General features: G+C 55.3%; 1 protein-coding gene across 2 annotated transcripts in view; it reads left to right on the top strand.

The window, feature by feature from the left end:
• The first annotated feature begins 1852 nt into the window (after window positions 1-1852).
• The window catches only part of GRIN2D (glutamate ionotropic receptor NMDA type subunit 2D), a 38104-nt gene continuing 20326 nt past the window's right edge, over window positions 1853-19630 (top strand). The window contains exons 1-10 of one of the 2 annotated variants that reach the window (XM_074316164.1): window positions 1853-1995; window positions 2824-3080; window positions 6212-6702; window positions 10380-10999; window positions 14301-14415; window positions 14734-14945; window positions 15201-15369; window positions 15890-16043; window positions 18814-18939; window positions 19131-19360. In XM_074316164.1, the coding sequence (XP_074172265.1) occupies window positions 6238-6702; window positions 10380-10999; window positions 14301-14415; window positions 14734-14945; window positions 15201-15369; window positions 15890-16043; window positions 18814-18939; window positions 19131-19360 (2091 nt within the window). In that variant the 5' untranslated portion in view covers window positions 1853-1995; window positions 2824-3080; window positions 6212-6237. Of the gene's footprint in view, window positions 2046-2823; window positions 3081-6211; window positions 6703-10379; window positions 11000-14300; window positions 14416-14733; window positions 14946-15200; window positions 15370-15889; window positions 16044-18813; window positions 18940-19130; window positions 19361-19630 lie in introns of both variants that reach the window. The other variant, XM_074316163.1, reaches the window with a different exon arrangement.

Here is a 19630-nt window from a genome sequence, read left to right as displayed (position 1 = left end):
CGAGGGCGGAGTCCCGACTCTCTGGCGCCCCCTACTCTGCACCGGCCGGCTTGCAGAGTTGGCGCTGAATGCACCCTCAAGGCTACCTCCTAGAAATTTGTGGGTTCGCTGGGATCTGAAACTCCCAAATCCGGCACCTGCTCTTCCAGGCAGTCTATGCCCAGACTCTGCCCTTGACAGCGATTCAGGAGGCTGGCCTCTGAGCTTTAAAAATCTTAGACAGGGACCCAGAGGCTAGCTTTTTGTGGTCCTCTAGCTCTAATCCACCCAAAAGACAAGAAAGCAGCCCCCCAGAGCCTCTCTCAGACCCAGGAGTCTGGGACCCCAGCACATTCATCCCCCAGGCCTCATAAATCTGGAACCCCAACGCTTCCACCCTCAGACCCAGAAGTCTGGGGCCCCAGTCCCACTCCCAGGACCCAGGAGTCCAAGCCCCCAGCCTCTTCCCCTCCCAGGACCCAGAAGTCCAGGCTTCCAGCCCCTCCTCCCTCAGACCCAGAAGTCCAGGACCCCAAGACCCAGGAGTCCAAGTCCCCCAACCCCTCCCCTCCCAGGATCCAAGAGTCCCCGCCCCCAGCCCTCTTCCTTAGGGTCCCACCTCAACCATCTTATGCCTCCAGCATCCTGGACTGAGGAATCTAGGTGCACAATCTCTTACCCTCTCTGGGACCCACAAATTCAGGCCCCAGTCTTCTTCTTCTGGAATGTAAGCCTTCACCCCTGCTTTCCCAGACCCTGGAGTCAGCAGCCCACAGCCCTGGCTCCAGGCCCACCCCAGAATTACCACGCGCACACACACACACACACACACACACACACACTCTGGGCTTCGGACCTCAGGAGCCCAGGTGTCCTGTGCAACACTCCACCTCACCACTTTATAGAAGAGCTGGGCCCAGCCTCTCTAGCAGGAGCGGTAGGAGCTGGGCAGCTGGCCTTGAGGGACCCTGCAAGGGCCAGGCTCTGCCTAGTAAGGGATAGATGCTGTTTTCCTCCTGGATGTTTGAGTACCCACAGGTGATGGAGGCCTGGGCCCCTCAATAAAAGAAGGGGTACAGATGCATTGTTTCCTCAGAGGGTTGGATGGATTAAGTGCCTAAGGGTGACAGCCAGGTGTCTTGGACTTGTGGACACTGAGGGTAGCTTGTGCTAGAGGGTCAGGTGGTCTGAGTGCCTGAAAGGGACTCGGGAGGAGGGAGCCTGTATTACTAGGTACCAGGGGAGAAAAGAGCCAGGGGCCTGGACTCCTGGGTCTGAGGGAGGAGGGAGCTGGTGGCCTGGGCTTCTGGGTCTAACGGAAGAGAGCACCAGTCACCTGAAGTCCTAGGTCTGAGCAAAGAGGGGGTTGGGGGCCTGGACTCCTGGGTCCTGGGGGAGAAGGGGTCTGGGGACTTGAATTTCTGGGTCTGAGAGAAAAGGAAGCTGGGAACCTAGACTCTGGCCTTCGTGATAGAGACCTAGTTTGCAGGCCTGGCCTTCTAGAGCAATAGAAGCCAAAAGCTGGGTGCTAGCATCTTAGAGACCCAACTCCAGGAATAGCCTCCCACTTCTTAAGCCTCAAAGTGGGGAAGGGGCAGAGGGCAGCAGCCCTTGGGGCCCTGAAGTCCAGGTCCCCAGGTCCAAAGCTAATGTCTCAATGCCAGATTATGAGTCCCTCCCTGCCCCCCCCTTTTTATTAGCAACCCCTCACTTTTGTCCCAGGAGGAAGGCAGAGGCTGGAAGCTGGGGAGGGGGAAGGCTCCCTCCCCCTGCCCTGGCAGGAGGAGGGGTCCCCAGGGAGGCTAAGAGTGGGGACTGTGGGTCTCCTGGCAGGGACGGACGGGGACTGAATGTTAATAGCATTCTGAGTGAGTGTGTGTGTGTGTGTGTGTGTGTGTGAACAGAGCGAGTGTGCGAGTCCCTCCCGCTCCGGCTCCTCCAAGCCGCGGCCGCCACCACCCTCCACCCGCAACCTCCCTCCGCCGCCGGTGCCCAGCTGGGGGGGTGTCAGCCTGGGTGAGTCCGCCGGGCCCCCAGGGGTCTCTCGTGCGTCTGCCATCTGCCGGGTGAGGATCTGTGGGTCTGGGTGTCTGGGGTTGGGCTGGTGGAGGGGGGGTGTGTCTGTAAGGGCTGCAGCGCGCGGCGAGGGAGGCAGGGAAGGTCTGTCTGTCTGTACAGACCCTGAGCCGCCTGCCTGGGTGTCGTGCGCCCCCCAGTTTCCTCCCCCAGACCCCAAACCTGAATGGATGGTGTGTACCTGGGCGTCTGGCGTCCCCGGCTGCCTGTGTCCTCCTGTCTGTCCGTGCAGCCCCTGACGGCAGTGGCAGCCTGGCCCCATCAGACCGTGTGTGTGTGTGTGTGTGTGTGTGTGTGTGTGTGTGTGTGTGTGTGTGTGTCCCTCCTCAAGCTCCGGGGGTGTTTAGGGGAATCCCAGGGAAGTGAGGTTGTGCGTGTGTGCGTGTGTGTGTGTGTTTCTGCCTGTGTTTGAGAGTGGGGGCGCCCAGGGAGGGGGTCTGGAGGTGGCCAGGCGAGGAAGGGGCAAGCAGTTCCCCAGACAGGCAGTCTCCCGCCCCTCACACAAACACACACACCAGCCATCGGCTTCAGAGGTGACCCAGACAGACAGACAGACACAGACGCGGGGGGGGGGGGGTCGCTGAGGGCACAAAGGGGGGGTGCGAATGAGCCAGGAGAGGCGGGACCCAACACATGGACGGGGGGAGGAGCCGGGGCTGAAGTGGCAGAGGGGGGCACCCCGGGTGGGCGGAAGGGGGATCCCCACGGGGTCGGGGCGGTGAGAGGACACCCCGACAGCCTCCGCAATGTCCGGGGCCCAACTTCCAGCGCAACATGTGTAGCGGCGTCCTCGCCTAGTCGGGGTGGCCGCAACCTTGGGGGACAGACAGGGCAGGACAGACCGAAGAAGAGGGAGAGCCGGAGCCAGGGACAGGCAGGAGGTCTCTACCAGCGCCGCCAACGCCGCCCCAGGGCCTGGCCACCCCCAGCGGCTCTTGAGCCCTCCGCTAATCTTCGGGTCGTTGGACTCCGGGTTCCGGTCCTAGCCCCCAGCAATTACCCCCACAGGACAGGGTCATGAAAAGGTAAGGCCGGGGTAGGGGATGCAGGGGTGGGGGTGGGGTCGTGGACCCCCAGATTTTGGACAGGGAAAGTTGGCCACCGGCCTCAGGGAAGGAGGATTGAATGGGAGCAAGGGTCTTTGACCCCCACCCCCAGCTCCCTTGTCTCTTGGGACTCTCCTTCGCCCCTTTTCTTAGCCCGTTTTTCCTGGATTTTTACACCTCAGACCTCCTAACGCCCCCATTTCTCTGATACTTTGCTCCCTCTCCCTAGCTCCACATACCTGACACCCCATATATCTATACCCCCATCTCCCCATCTCACCTTCCCTCTGCATCTCCTGCCCGCATCAGTCTCCCCCTGGCCGGCTGTCCCTCTCCCTCTCTCCTCTCACTCTCCCCTCCCTTCTCAGAGCTATGAGTCTGCTATTAATACCCCTGCCAAGGACCTTGAGGGCACCCAGGCCCCTGACACCCATTGTCCCAAGCTACCACCCCTTCCTCAGGATTCTGGAATACCCTTCCAGCCTCTTCCAAGCACCAGGATTAGGGTGGGGAGAGAATGATGTTGGAGGTGGAGGGGAACGGGATGCCACCGTCTGCAGCACCAGAGGGGGGGGCGGGCTGTTGATCAAAGTGGCCTCTCATCTCTTCTGTGATGGATTGGGGGAGAGTGATGGAGATAGGGACACCCCAGGAATCTCTGGCACCCTCCTCTTCCTCAGCGGGGGGGGGGAGGCTATGCTATGTATGGGACCAGAGTCGGGTGAATAGGAAGGCGAGAGCTGGAGGGGGGGATGCCTAGGATTTTGGGGCTGATGGGGTTTGAGACAAAACGGGGTCCTTACGGGACAAGAGGGCCATAGGCCTGGACTCCAGTTCCTGGGCATGGGAGGCTGGGCACCCGGATTCCTGAGTCTAGAGGCAGGAGGGGGCCAGGACTCCTGGGTTCTGGGGAGGAGGGACCGAGAGTGAGGACTTCTGAGTCTATGGGAGAAGTTGGAGGGCAGGGCATCTGTGTCTGAGGGAGGAGGGGGTTGGGGCTCAGTCTGCTGAGTCTGACAGGGCAGGGGACAGGGATTCTTTGGCCCCATGGGGCCTGAGACTCAGGAGGAGGTAGAGATTGGGGGCCTGGACAATATGGTTCTTGAGGGTGCAGGTTCTGGGCATTGGGCCTCCAGAGACCTCTGGAGCCTGGGGATACTGTGTCTCAGTACCAGAGGGGTAGGGACTGCCCTCTGAGTTCCTCAGGGCGAAGGCCCAACATTCAGCCTCCCCAGACTGATGGGCATGGAGCTGCCCTCCTGGGCTTCAGCAGGGAGCAGGACCCTGGGGTCCCCAAGGGCAGAGGCCCAGCAGTGGTGGGTCTGAGAGAGCAGAGGAGGGGCTGAGGGTAAGCAGCCACTGGGAAGGGAGGAGAACAAGTGTTAACCCCACGGGGGCCAGGCCACAGCTGTGGGTTATTTTGGGGCAGAGGGGGGCTATTCTGAGCGCTGATTGAGCCAGCTGCTTGGGGAAGGGCAGAGGAGAGGAGGGGCATGGGGAGCCAGGATTTGGGAGGGATGAGCATGCTAGGAGCCCCCACCCGCATTCCTGGGGAGACAGTGGCCCAGGATCTCTGGGAAGGTGGATGGGGTGGGAGGAGAGGCCTCTGGGCAGAGGAGAGGGTGTGGGCCTTTCCCCCACTCTGGCGGTCAGTGGGGTAGCCGGGCCTGTGCTGCCATGGCAACCAGATAGGAGCCTGATTGACAGCCAAGAGAGAACCCTTCCCTGTATGGACCCTCAGCCCTTCAGGAAGCCCCTAGTATAGGCTGCAATCCCTCTGAGAACCAGGAGTCCAGGCCCCCATTGGTCTCCTCCCTCGGAGCCAGGAGCCAGGAGTCTGGGCTCCCAGCCTGATCACCCCAGGCAGCTAGCTAGTATTCAACAGGGGACACAGGAAGAGATGCTGTATTTCCTCTAATTTACTAAATTGCTCTGGGCTGGGAGCCAAGGACCCCCATCCCCCAGCTCTCCACAGCTGTGCCCCCCAACCCCACAGCCCAGCCTGGGCCATGACTCTCTCTCTCTCTAAGAATGGGGGTACAGGGACAGGAGTAAGGGAACAAAACTGGGCTGGGGGTTGTGGTGGAGGGAGGGGTAAGATCACGGGGGGCATTTTCTCTCCTTAGGATGCCCTACTAATTTCTTTTTTTCTCTTTCTCTCTCCCCGCACACCTGACCCCTTTTCCCTTTCTCATCTTTTTTCCCTCCTTTTTCTCCCTTTTATTTTTGATCCCTCCTGCCACTTGCCTTCCCGGCCTTCCTTTCATGTCTGTGCTGGGCACGTCCCTGGTGGGGGTCTTGATCTCTGCCTTGCCTCGCTATTTCTGTCTTTCTGTTTTCTGTCTGCTCTGCTGCCTCCTCCCTCAACCTCTAAATCTGCCTGCTTCTCCATCTCTTGTGTGTGCTTGTCTCTTGATGGCTGTGGGGTCTCTTTCTCCGTCTTCCTTGGTTTCTTTCCATCTTCCGCTTTCTGTCCAACTTTCTCATCACTCTTATCTCTCCTGCCTTCCTTGGTCTATCTCTGCATCTCTCCCTGCTTCCCTAATATTCCCTCCCTATTTGTCACTCCATCTTATCTCTCTCGGCTTCATCTCCCTGTCTCTGTCACTCTGAGCCCTTCTACCCCTCTGTTTTTCCTTCCATCTCTCTTTTTATTCCTGTCACTCTTTCCCTGACCATTTCTCTGTTGTTTGCATCTCCATATCTCCCTGGGTCTCTCTTTCTGCTCCTATTCTTATCCCATCTCTGTGGGTCTGTTTTCCATTTGTCCTGTCTCATTGTCCTGCCCATCTGTACCTTGTCTATTTCCCCCACTTCTGTATCTTCCCTGTCCCCGTTACCCACCTGCACTCTCCGTCTCTCCCTCTGCATCTCTCCCTGTCTCTCCCTCTGCCTGCGTCTCTGTATCTATCACCCTAACCTTTCCCTCTTACCTCTGAGTGTCTCCCACCCTGTATCTCATCTTCGTGTATCTCTTTCTATATTTTGTCTCCCTGTCTCTGCCTTCCCACCTGTGTGTGTCTCTCTCATTTGTGTCTCTGCTTCCGGTGTCTCCCCGTCTCTGTGTACCCTCCTTCCTCCCGTGTCCCTTCCCGGGCCTGGGCGCTCAGAGGCCGCCCGGCGGGGCCCGCAGGCGATGCGTGGCGCCGGTGGCCCCGGCGGCCCTCGGGGCCCCGCTAAGATGCTGCTGCTGCTGGCCCTGGCCTGCGCCAGCCCGTTCCCGGAGGAAGCGCCGGGTCCGGGCGGGGCAGGCGGGCACGGCGGGGTACCCGGCGGGGCGCGGCCGCTCAACGTGGCGCTCGTGTTCTCGGGGCCCGCGTACACGACCGAGGCGGCCCGCTTGGGCCCGGCCGTGGCGGCGGCTGTGCGCAGCCCGGGCCTGGACGTGCGGCCGGTGGCGCTGGTGCTCAACGGCTCGGACCCGCGCAGCCTAGTGCTGCAGCTCTGTGACCTGCTGTCGGGGTTGCGCGTGCACGGTGTAGTCTTCGAGGACGATTCACGCGCGCCCGCCGTCGCGCCTATCCTCGACTTCCTGTCAGCACAGACCTCGCTGCCCATCGTGGCCGTGCACGGCGGCGCCGCGCTCGTGCTCACGCCCAAGGTGCGCGCGACCTGCAGTGGGGGCGGGGCCGATCCTCAGGGTCAGCATCTGGTATGGGTGGAGCCAGATGGTTGGGGTCAGGTCTAGGTAAGAGGAGGGGCGTGGTCTATAGGATGAGCAAGGGCCTGCCTCAGGACTCATCTAGAAGGAGGGTCTGAGAGAAGCCAGTCTTGGATGATCGAGGCATGGGGAAGGTTGAGGGTCTGCAAAAGAGGTGAGTCAGGGGATGGGGGAGACTCGCCAGTTGGGGGCGGGACTGGGAACGAAAAAGGACCAGCCTGAGATGGCAAGATTGGAGGGAGGGGTAGGATCTGGGATCAGCGAGGGCGGAGTCAGTTGGAAAGGAATGGAGTTCAGAAAGAAATTAAGTCTAGTGAGGAGGTGGGAGCCAGGAAGACGGGGACAGGAACCAAGAAAGAGAGGCGTTGGGTACTGAGGAAGGCTCGGCCTGTTGAGCATGGGGTCTATAGACCAACATAGGAGGAAAGAGCCAACGGTGAAAGGAGGAGAATGAAAAAGGGAGGAATCACTAGTGAGAGATGGGCTGTGGAAGTGTAGAACCACCAAGCAAGCAAGTGGGTTTTAGGGTGTGGTCAGTCGGGGAAGGGCGGGGCTACCGGTGAGCGGCGAGGCCAGGGAGGAAGCAGAGCCTACGCTAGTACTACAGGATCGGGGTCTAGAGAGGAAGCTGGTCCTGGGAGTGGGGTTGGGGCTGGGGCCTACCCAGCTTAAGGTGTGGAAAACTAGAATCCAGAAGGTGGGCCTGGAAGGATGAAGGCCCAGCCAATGAGAGGTCAAAGCCAGAAGCCTTCAGGGGAGGTTGGGGCAGACGCTGGAGTTGGCTGTGGCCTGGAGAGAAGCCTGCCTCCAGAGGGTACAGGAGTGGCCTGCTGGAATGGACTTCTGGTAACGAAGGGCAGATTTGGAACAAGCCTAGTGAGCAGACTGAGAAGGAAAAGGGGTCAGCAAAGAGGAGGTGCAGAGAAGGGGCGGGGCCTACCCAGGGATGGAACCAGTGTGACAGTGGTGGGTTGCGCCTGAGGATAGGGCCACCTGAGTGGGTGGAGCCTAAATCCCCACCAGTTCCCTGCTGTGAAGACCAGTGGCTTTGTGACTAGATCACTGTTGCATGCTGGGACTTGTAGTTCTCTATTGTCCAGAGCATTCTGGGAAAGGCCTCTGTCCAACTTCCTTCTTTTCTTTGGCATGGAGTTGTCCAGGGAATTGTAGGCAGGTCACCTTCGGGGTGAACTTATTACTTCCTCACTGCCACCTCCATGGCATCAAGAGATGTGGTCCCTCATGACTCCATTGCTGCTCAGAAGTGGGGTCCACTCTGGGTACTGTCTGCTGAGCACTGTGGCCTGCTCTCTGTACACCTGTTTCCTTCTGGGAAATGTAGTCCCCTCAGTGTCTTTGGATGAAAGAAAGAGTGGTCCTATAGCTCCATCTGTGCCCTCACTGAATGCTGGGAACTCGGTCCCTTTAGCACACCTCCACCTGCAAAGGGTGAGGTCCTCTTTCAGGGTTCTCATTACATGCTGGGAGACCTCATCCCCTCAAGACAGCTGCTCTATCCCCTGTACATATAACCACAGGCACATGCCTAGGGAGTAAGTACACTTGCTTTTCTCATTGTGTTACTGGAAGATTTAGTGAGGGCTGATTCTGTGCCAGGGGTATTTTACGTTCTGGAGACTGCAGTTGTAAAAGGAAATGTATTGCATTCTAATGGGGAGACAGACAAAACAAATAATGAAATCTATCCTAGAGGAAAGCAACAGGATGTTGCAATGACTAACATGGGGCTTCAATAGATGATGGTCAGGGGAGGCCTCCCTGAGATGGTGACAACTGAGCTGGGGAATGGGGAGGGGTAGGCCCAGCATGGAGAAGCTGGGGGAAAGTCTCCCTGGGAGAGGTGACAGCTAATTTGAACAGCCATAAGTGGCTAGTGGCTGTCATATTAGAAAGCCCCTGAATCCAGAAGAATCTCAATGTTTTTGAGAAAGAGCAAAGAGGTGGGGGTGGCGGGAGATGAGGTCAGAGAGACAATGGGGGCCAGTTCATGCAGGGCTCTGTGGGCCATAGTGAAGACTTTGGCTTTGACTCTAAGATAGAATCATTGGAAGGTTTTCAAGCAAAAAAGGATGCAATCCAATTAAATTTTGAAAAGATCACTCTGGCTGTTGTCTGGAGAATGGACTGGAAGATCCAAGAATGGAAGCAAAGATCTATTAGTAAGCTGTTGTCATTGTCTAGGCAAGAAAGTGATGACAATGAGGGTTGTGACAGGGGCAGTAGTAAGTAGTTACTACTGGGGTTATGTTACAACTGGGGTTATGTATTGAACAGAGAGCCAAGAAGAGTTGGAGATGGCCTGAATGTGGGTGAAAGGGAAAGGATGACTTAGCTCTGAGATCTGAACATCTGGGTGAATACAGAAGACAGGGAACAGATTTTGTGGGGGGAGGAGGATGGGGGCGTGGAAGGTCAAGAATTCTGTTTTTGACATGCTAGTTTTGAGATGCCTCTTGGAAATCCAGAGGCGGATATTGAAGAGAAAGGTCCAGAGCTCAGGAGAGAGATGGTAACTGAGGATAGGAGCCATCAACACCTCCAGTGCTATCCAATAGAACTTTCTGCAGTGAACATTGTTTAGATCTACTCTGTCCAGTATGATAGCCTTTAGCCATGTGTGGATGTTGGGCACTAGATGTGTGATTTGTGCAACAGGGAACTAAATTTTATTTAATTTTATTTAATTAGAATTTGAATAGCTATAGGTGGCTAGTGGCTACCATATTGGATAGCACAGGGGATAGTCTTTAAACTCATGGATCTGGATGAGATCACCAGGGAGCGAGGACAGAGAAGAAAAGAGAAGACTAGGGCACTCCTATGTTTAGAATTCAGACTGAGGAAGAGAGTCCAGAAAAGGAAACAGAGAAGGAGGGAACAGGAAGGTAGGAAAACCAGAGAAGGGCAAGTCCATTCAGCAAAGCTTCTTCCAGTTGGGAGAGACAGCACTTTCAGTACCCTCACTGCGTGCTGGGAAATGCAGTAGGTGCTCTCAGTAGGTGCTGGGAACTGTACTTCCCTCACTGGATGCTGGATGTATTCATTATGGTAATGTTACTGCTCTAACAGATAAACCCTCATGTCTCAGTGGCTCACTCCAATAGACGGTTGTTCTTCACTCATATACAATCCAAACAGATGTACCTGATTGGAGGTGGCATGCCTCCAAGTGGTGGCTCAGAGACTCAGGCTCCTCCCTCTTGTGGCTCTGTAATCCCCCAGGACTTCAGAGTTCTCTTCTGGGGCCTCTCTATCCACCCACAGACCGGAAGAAAGTAAGGTGCATGGTGGAGAGTTTTTATGGATGAGCCTAGAACTCAGTCACAGTAGCTAAACCTAAGAGAGGTCTAGCTCTGTGCCCCAGCAGGATAAGGAGGTGGGTTTTGTGGACAGCTAGTCAGTCTGCCCTCTTGAGAGCTGTGACCCACTGGTGGTGGCTGGAAGCTATGTTCCCTTTATCAGCTTCTGGGAGATAAAGCTCCCCTCTTGACCACTGGGAGCCGTGACCCCCTTGTTGGTTGCTGAAGGTCCCTACTGACTCCTGGGAGCTGTGATCTCTGCATCAGGAGACCTGACATCCTCTTCCTTTCCCGCAGGAGAAGGGCTCCACCTTCCTGCAGCTAGGCTCGTCCACAGAGCAGCAGCTTCAGGTCATCTTTGAGGTGCTGGAGGAGTATGACTGGACATCCTTTGTAGCTGTGACCACACGTGCCCCTGGCCACCGGGCCTTCCTGTCCTACATCGAGGTGCTGACTGATGGCAGTCTGGTGGGCTGGGAGCACCGTGGGGCGCTGACGCTGGACCCTGGGGCGGGTGAGGCCGTGCTGAGTGCCCAGCTTCGCAGTGTCAGCGCACAGATCCGCCTGCTCTTCTGTGCCCGCGAGGAGGCCGAGCCTGTGTTCCGGGCAGCTGAGGAGGCTGGCCTCACAGGGCCTGGCTACGTCTGGTTCATGGTGGGGCCCCAGCTGGCTGGAGGTGGGGGCTCAGGCACCCCTGGGGAGCCCCTTCTTCTGCCAGGAGGAGCTCCACTGCCTGCTGGGCTGTTTGCAGTGCGCTCGGCTGGCTGGAGGGATGACCTGGCCCGGCGTGTGGCAGCTGGTGTGGCTGTAGTAGCCAGAGGTGCCCAGGCCCTGCTGCGTGACTATGGCTTCCTACCTGAGCTCGGTCATGACTGTCGTGCCCAGAACCGCACCCATCGAGGGGAGAGTCTACATAGGTGAGTGAGGCCGGAGTGGGAGGGGTGTGGAAAGACTCCAGAGCGTAACTATCTAGGGTACTCACTGCCTGAGTGGCCTCAAATTGGTCACGTCTCCTCTCAGAACTTCAGTTTCCTGTTCTGTAAAATGGGTGTAATTGGGTTTCCTTTCTGGGCTTAAATCATGTAATTTGGAAAAAACACCTGAGACACAGTGAGTGTATTACTATATTTCATGATTTTACGATGTACATTTTTTCACAGTTTAATGTCTTTGGAATCAGGGTGTGTCTCACAATTGATGGCTTTTCATGGATTAATGGGCAGTGCTTTTTTTCTTTCTTTATGGTACATGGACATAGTGATACATCTTCTAATTAATAGCATCTTAGATTCGATGAAATACCCCAATTACAGTGTAAACTGAACTTCAGTAACAAAAAGACCCAAAAATCCCATGGCCCAAACAAAGTAGAAGTTTGCTCCTCTCTCACGTAACAATCCAGAGATGTGCTGTCCAGGATATCAGGAGACCACATTGCTCCATGTGACCATTCAGGGACCTAGGACCCTTCCAACTTGTTGCTCTGCCATCTCCTTTCCACACAAAGCTGGGTCATGGGCAAGCCTGAATTCCAGCTCTTGAGAAGCAGGAGGGAGTGGGGGAGTGGAAAGCAAGCAATTTCATTTTGGGTGAGTGAGGCAGAAGGGACGAGTCTGACATCCCATTGGTAAGAGTGTAGTCACGTGGCCGGGACTGGCTTATTGGTTGTTTATAGCCACATCCATGCAGATTGGTTAGATGTGGATTTCAATTGACTAGTGCCCATACTGTACTGATTGTTAGATATTTTGAATGTCGCCCCTGCACATGGCCTGGGCGAGCTGCAAGGCAGATTGGGGAATATTGACTAGCTGGGTAGCTGTGCCTCCAGCATACGTGCTATTATTTTAGAAGAGGAGAATAGAGTTTGGTAGAAAACAGCATATCCACCAGAGGAAGCTTTGTGAGTGGGAAATTGATGAGTTGGGTGACAAACAGTGGAAGGAGAGGCCTATACCTGAAATGAGCTCGGAAAGAGGCAATGGGCGGGGAAGAAAACTAGGGGAAGAAATGAGAAGTGGTGAGTTGGGAATCAGGCTCCAGGGACAAGACGGTGAGAAAAACATCCCTTGTTCATAAATACTTACTGAATGCCCGCTAGGAACTAGGGCTCATGCTGGGCTCTGGGAACACAGGTGTAAAAGACCATGGACTTCTCTTCAAAGAACGCAGGGTCCTGTAGGGGCAGCTTACACGGATGGGATAATGACAACACAGCATGACGCTTGCAATAATGGAGGTTAAATGGGCATCATGGGGGCACTGGGAAGAGTACTGTCGAAGCCAGGACATTTTTGGTTGCAAGGAGCGGAGTCTCATTCAAGTTTCCTCAGGGAAAAGGGGCTTTATTGGTAAGATGAACAGAAACCCAGATGTCAGGAATTGAGGCCAAGACTACCCCCCGCCCCCGGCTTGTCACTCCCAGAGGCTGTCCAGTTCCTCTTTTACTACCACTTACCCAGGATTCTGTTCCCCCCTAATACTCATAATTTCAGCCCATCCTGTCCACTACCCATCCCTCCAAATGAGAAGAATTTAATTGGCCCCAATCAGCCTTCCAAATTAAGCTACACAATTCATGGGTCAGCCTACGGAGTCAGGGAAGTTTCTGGGAAGAGGAGATATCTAAGGTGAGACCTGAGGGGTGAATTGCTCATTCGTTCATTCATTCATTGAAAAGCCCTTTATTGAGAGTCTACTATGTACCAATCCCTGCTGTAGGCACAAAGGCATATAGTGCTGAACAAGGTCCTTGCTTTCATAGAGTTTACAATCTCATAGGGGACAAACAAGAAAGTAGAAAATTCTAGCATGTACTAGTAATGTTTGAGAGGAAAATAGATGGAATGTGATAAGAAATACATTTGATGCTAGGTTAGGTGAGGTTATCAGGAAAGGTCTCTGAGTAGGTGAAATTTGGAGGTAAAATAAATAAATAAAGAGAAGTAGCGAACTATGGTAGATCTGAGTGAAGAGAAGGGAGAGGGAAGGGCAGGTGCAAAGGCCCTGGGGGCTGGAATTACCCGCTTGGAATCCTGAAAGAAAGCCAATGTGGCTGGAGCTTAATGGACAAGGAAGAGAGGGTAAGACTAGGGGATGGGAAAACTCATGGGGCCCAGCTCATGTAGACCAGATTAAGGGGTTTGGATTTGATTCTAAGAGTGTTGGGGGTTCACCAGAAAGAGTATTCCAGGCAGGGGAACAGCATTGTACAAAGGCCCAGAGGGAAGAAAAATTTGGGCAGGTTGGTGGGATAACGATAGCTCAGAGTGGATAAAGGCCAGATAATTAAAGGTTGGGGATGATGAGGCTGGGGAGGTAGATGAGGCCAAACCACAAGGGCCTTGAACACCAGGTGGAGAGGCTTGAACATTCTTCTGGGGCACAGAGGAGCCATGGGAGGGTTATGAGCAGGGGAGCAGTGGAGTCAGTTTGGAGTGTAGAAAGGCCTCTCTGGGGTGGAATAGGGAACAGACCGAATGAGAAAGAGATTGGAGGCTAGATGTCTGGCAGGAGGCTGGGGCAGGGGTCCAGGAGGGCTATGGGGATGGGTAGGAGGGGATGGGGCAGAGAGATCCCAGGGACAGGAAGGATGGGGCTTGGGGACTGATGGCCTGGGCAGGGGAGTGAGGGGGAAGCTGAGGATGTAGCCCAGTGACTTGGGGCAATGTGACAGGCCTTCGGAATACAGGGTGCCATTGCATAATGAAGAGATCTGGGGGTCCCTCGGGGGCTTCTTCTTAGAGGAAGGGACATTTGAGCTGAATCTTAAAGACATAAGAATTGGATGAGAAGGGACAGAATAAATGTTTTCCAGGCTGAGAGAACAGCACTTGCTAAGGCCTAGAGATAGGAAACCACTTGTTATGTTTAGGGACAGCTTACGTTCAGTTGGTGGGGCACAAATTGGGTTTGGAGGGGAAACAGTTTGAGGGTGGGAAGGGATCAGAGAGGGGGCTGCAGAGGCAGATGGGGCTAGAATACACAGGGTCTCTAGCACGTCAAACCAAGGCCGTGGGTCTGGGACGTTGTGTGGGAGCACTGGGTAGTGAGGGGAGAGTGCCTAGCAGAAAAGAGGCATATTGGGGTTTGCACGATCTTGGAGGAGAGATTCCAACTGGGGGCTGGGACTGGTCAGTAGACAGAGGACTTCCTCTGCCTTCAGCTGCCAAGGTCCAGTCCAGGTCCCCATATGTCACTTCCCTTCCTCCTGGGCAGGTACTTCATGAATATTACCTGGGACAACCGGGATTACTCCTTCAATGAGGATGGTTTCCTGGTGAACCCCTCTCTGGTGGTCATCTCCCTCACTAGAGACAGGACTTGGGAGGTGGTAAGTCCCAACCTTGACCTCAGGCATGGGAGAGGGCCTGGACTCCTGAATCCAGATGAATAGGGTGTGAGGACCCAGACTCTTGGGTCCTGGCAGAGACGGGGGCTGGACTCTGGTGAATGAGGGAGGAAGGGCCTAGGAGCCCAGACTTCTGGGTCCTGGGGGAAAGAACTGGGAGGCCAGACCTAAGTGGAGGAGGGAGATGGAGCCCAGACTCCTGGATCTGAGGGAGAAGGAGCTGGGAGCTTGGAATCCCATGAAAGCCAGGGCATCCTAGAAGTGCCCCCAGGAAGCCTGAATCCCCATTTCTTGGCCAAGGTGGGCAGCTGGGAGCAGCAGACTCTCCGCCTCAAGTACCCACTGTGGTCCCGCTACGGCCGCTTCCTGCAGCCAGTGGATGACACGCAGCATCTCACGGTGGCCACCCTGGAGGAGAGGCCCTTTGTCATTGTGGAGCCCGCTGACCCCATCAGCGGCACTTGCATTCGAGACTCCGTCCCCTGCCGGAGCCAGCTCAACCGCACCCACAGGTGACAACCTGGGATCCAGGAGTTCCAGCTTCAAAATCCTTCTCCCTTGAAGCCCAGTAGTTCTGGCCCCAGCCCCCTCTTCCCTTGGGACCCAGGATCCACAAGGCCCTCCAGCTTGGTGACCTTGGACAGTTATGTAATTCCTTTGAGCCTCAGTTTCCCCAGAGGGCGCTAACCTCAGTTTTAGCTGCTGCTTGTCCCTCCCTCCATGAAGCGGGGGTCCCCAACGTCCCCAAGCCTGCTCACTCCCCGCAGCCCTCCGCCGGATGCCCCCCGCCCAGAAAAGCGGTGCTGCAAGGGCTTCTGCATCGACATTCTGAAGCGGCTGGCGCATACCATCGGCTTCAGCTATGACCTCTACCTAGTCACCAACGGCAAGCACGGGAAAAAGATCGACGGCGTCTGGAATGGAATGATCGGGGAGGTGAGGCGAGCAGGGACAGTGTGGGGGTGGTGCCAGGACAGGTGGGGGGCGGGAAGACTGAATCTGAGGGGACGGGACCGCGAGGGGGAGAACTCTGGCTGGAGGGACGTGGCTAAACAGACGAACGCCTAGATTTGAAGGGGCATAGCCACGAGAAGGACCCCCACACTTGGAGGAGCGGAGCGGCGGGGCCTAGAGGCGGATTTTTGGGTCGGAGGAGGTGGGGCTAGGAGGGTGGAACTCCTAGAAGTGGGTGGGGCCGAGAGGGTGGAGCCCAAAACCTTCTGAGGGCTTGCTGAGCGAGCGGGATACGGCCTGAGCCGCCTCTTCCCACTCCTGGTTGCTAGACTCTCACCTCCATCTTTCCTGCTCCACTCTGCGTCCCCCTAACGCCCACTCCGACTTTCCTAGCCTCTCTCACTCTGTCACTGGTCCCCTCCGGGGCTCTTCTTGCCCGCCTCCTGCTTCTATCCGCCTAAGCTAGGCGGGTTCCCTCACCCCCTTCACTCCCTCACTCCAGGTATTCTACCAGCGCGCAGACATGGCCATCGGCTCCCTCACCATCAACGAGGAGCGGTCCGAGATTGTGGACTTCTCTGTCCCCTTCGTGGAGACAGGCATCAGCGTGATGGTGGCGCGCAGCAACGGCACTGTGTCCCCCTCAGCCTTCCTCGGTGAGTTTGGGGCCCAGGGACGGGCGGTCAGGCTGGGGCAGCTATGTGCCCCAGTCTCATCTGGGATTGCCTGTCCTAGTGATGTGACTCGGGTAAAGTAGCCTTACATCTGAGCCTCAGTTTCCTAATCTGTAACATGAAAGAAGTAATTTCTCCTCCCAGAAGCATTTTGCCCATGAAGTCAGGGAGCTTTAGGAGCCTTCTTTTGCACAGCCTCTTCAGGGCCCTGTACCAGATTTTGTGTTCATAATTTTATATTCTTTATTTCTTAAGGAGAACCGTTCAAATTGTATAAGTTTCAGACCCCACAAAACCTGTTAACCTCGTATACAAATATGAAGTGAGGAAAAGAAATTAGCATGGCACTGGCACATGGTAAGTGTTCAATTCAGCCATCAGACAGTGTTTATTGAGCACTTACTATGTGCCAGGCTCTGAGCTGCACACAAAGCCTTACCCTGTAAAAGCTCTTGGCCTTGTGGGGGAGACAGAAAATAAACTCTTAAAGGGATACAGGGACAAGATCACTTAAGATGGTGAAAAATACTGGGAGAAATTAAGCCAGAGGAAGAGAAGAAAGGAAATAAGATTGGTGCTACTGTGGGTGGGCAGGCAGGCCCCTTTAAGGAGGTGACCCAGCCCATTGTCGACCTGGATGGAAAAGTGTTCTAGGCAGAGGGAACAACAAGGACAAAGGCGCCAAGGCAGGAATGTGCATGGAGTATTTGTGAAATAGCCTGTAAGGTTGGAGGAGGGGTGGGTAATGAGGGCTGAGAGGGGGCAGGGCAGATCGCCCAGGGCCTTGGTGGGAAGACTGGGTTTTACTCTTACAGAAATGGCAAGGGTTTTAACTACAGGTGGTGGTAGGAAGATGGCAATGAGGGTGAGACAAGGAGACAGGCTTGGGGTGTGCTTAGGAAGTTGGCACCTGGATTGGTTTGTGGCTTTGAGGTGGATTGGAACAGGATAGAGATCTCACTTACTGAGCTTGGAGAAGACAGAGAAGTGTACATCCGGCCAAGAGCAGCAGTTCTTGTCAGTTCTCTTGTCGCTTGCTCTCTGAAGTCTGAGCAAAGCTCCTGGGAGAGGGAAGGGCTGGGAGAAGGGACAGCTTTCCTTTGTGTTTTGTTTTTGGTATATTTCCCCAACTATGTCTTTTGTGGCCTCCTCTTTGCACCAAGGTCTGTGCAGGGCACCTTGAGATGCACCACGTGGGGCCCCTGCCTTCAGCAGGGTAGTGACAAGGTCATAAAAGTATGCCCCACTACATTGCCCAGTGGAGGTGACAAGCATGTCCCCAGATGCTGCAGTGACAGTCCAGGGTGGTGATCCTGCTGGCCACTTGCACTTGGCCCAGGGAGGTCAAATCAGCCAGTACTAATCTCAAGGAAATGGTGATATGGGCTTATTGTCAGTGAACTCCCAGAAGCAGTATGAGGCAGGCACACATGAACATGACTTTGTCTGATGAACAGGTCAGGGTGGCACCTCTGGCAAGGGAGCTGTAGAGACCGAGGCAGAGAGGGTGTGGCTTGTTCAGGGAACTGTGAGTTGTGGGCGGTTAAAGCAATGGGTTTTTTGGGTTTTTTTTTGTTTTGTTTTTTTGTTTTTTATTGGGGAAGGGGAACAGGACTTTATTGGGGAACAGTGTGCACTTTCAGGACTTTTTCTCCAAGTCAAGTTGTTGTCCTTTCAATCTTAGTTGTGGAGGCTTCTGTTCAGCTTCAAGTTGTTGTTCTTTCAGTCTTAGTTGTGGTGGGCACAGCTCAGCTCCAGGTCCAGTTGCCGTTGCTAGTTGCAGGGGGCACAGCCCACCATCCCTTGCGGGAGTCGAACCGGCAACCTTGTGGTTGAGAGGACGCGCTCCAACCAACTGAGTCATCCGGGAGCTCAGCGGCAGCTCAGCTCAAGGTGCCATGTTCAATTTTAGTTGCAGGGGGTGCTGCCCACCATCCCTTGTGGGAGTCGAGGAAGTGAACTGGCAACCTTGTGGTTGAGAGCCCACTGGCCCATGTGGGAATCGAACCGGCAGCCTTCGGAGTTAGGAGCACGGAGCTCTAACCGCCTGAGCCACCGGGCCGGCCCCAGCAATGGGTTTTTAAGGGAGTGATCTGGCCAGAGAGGAAGGTGGAAGCAAGGCTGAGGGGTGGGAACTTTGTCCTGGGGTACTGGGGAGCCATTGAGGGCAGCGAGCTGAGGAGAGGCCAGATCATCTCTGGGTGTTGAAAGAGACACTAGGGCCATGGTGAGCGGGTATGGGCCATTGGAGGAGAGACTGGGAAGATGATCTAGGAGAGAGAACAAGGCCTGAGCCGGGGGCAGGACCAGGAGGATGAGGCCAGGGACTGACAGGTTGTGGTTGGTGAGGGAGAGGAAGGGAGGGGAGAAGGACAGGAAATGGGAGGTGGGGGTGGGTTTGCGTTGTAACTGGATGGATGGTGGGACTCCCAGGATGGGGAACGGGGGAGTTGGTGCTGGGCTCAGTGTGGGACATGAATGGCCTGGGAGGATGGCCAGGGGGAGGTGGAGAAGTGGGTCTGGAGCTCGGGAAACATATTTAGGTGGTTGAAACCACAGAAATGGTTGACATGGCTGTCTTTGAGAGAGCCTGGCTCCCAGTGGTCTAGGTAGGTGGGTAATGAGGCTGTTCCCAAGATGGGAAGGGGGTAGAGTAAGATAGGGTCGGATCTGGGCTGCACCTTGTTCACATATCTGTGGTCCCCCAATCCTTTGTTTGGCTGAGCCATGACCACGTGACCCTTGTCCCCAGAGCCCTACAGCCCTGCCGTGTGGGTGATGATGTTCGTCATGTGCCTCACCGTGGTTGCCGTCACTGTTTTCATCTTCGAGTACCTCAGTCCCGTTGGCTACAACCGCAGCCTGGCCACGGGCAAGCGTGAGTCCTCTTCCTCCATCACCCTACCTCAAAACGTCCGGACCACAGATAGAACAACATTTCCCAGCAGGCCTTGGGGTAGAGCCTGGTGGCAAAGGCCTTGGGGGCCATTGGGAATTGTAGTTCTTTCTGCTCCCTCATTGAGCAGAAGGGATTTGGGGTCCATGTCCCCCCCTCCTGGCCCCCTGCAGGCCCTGGCGGCTCAACCTTCACCATTGGGAAATCCATCTGGCTGCTCTGGGCCCTGGTGTTCAATAACTCTGTGCCCGTGGAGAACCCCCGGGGGACCACCAGCAAAATCATGGTGCTGGTGTGGGCCTTCTTCGCTGTCATCTTCCTCGCCAGCTACACAGCCAACCTGGCCGCCTTCATGATCCAGGAGGAGTACGTGGACACCGTGTCTGGCCTCAGTGACCGAAAGGTGTGTGTGTTTGGGGAGAGCAGTGCTGGCTGGGGTTGGAGGTCACAGAGCTTGGCATGTGGGAGGGCCTAAAGGGATTCTGGCTGTCTCTTCCCAGAAAGAGTTCCACAGTGGTAGAATGGAATATTCTGAGTTCACAATGAACTAAATATTTAATATGAGTTCACAATGAACTAATATTTAAATATTCCCAGAGGAAGAGCGTATCCCCAAATGTTGAAGGGACAGTAGTGCCAAATGCGATATTCTAGACAACCATTTCTCTCAAAC

This window comes from Rhinolophus sinicus, linkage group LG11 (assembly GCF_036562045.2).
Source record: "Rhinolophus sinicus isolate RSC01 linkage group LG11, ASM3656204v1, whole genome shotgun sequence".
Taxonomy (NCBI): Eukaryota; Metazoa; Chordata; class Mammalia; order Chiroptera; family Rhinolophidae; genus Rhinolophus; species Rhinolophus sinicus.
This window is presented reverse-complemented; position numbering and strand designations above follow the sequence as displayed.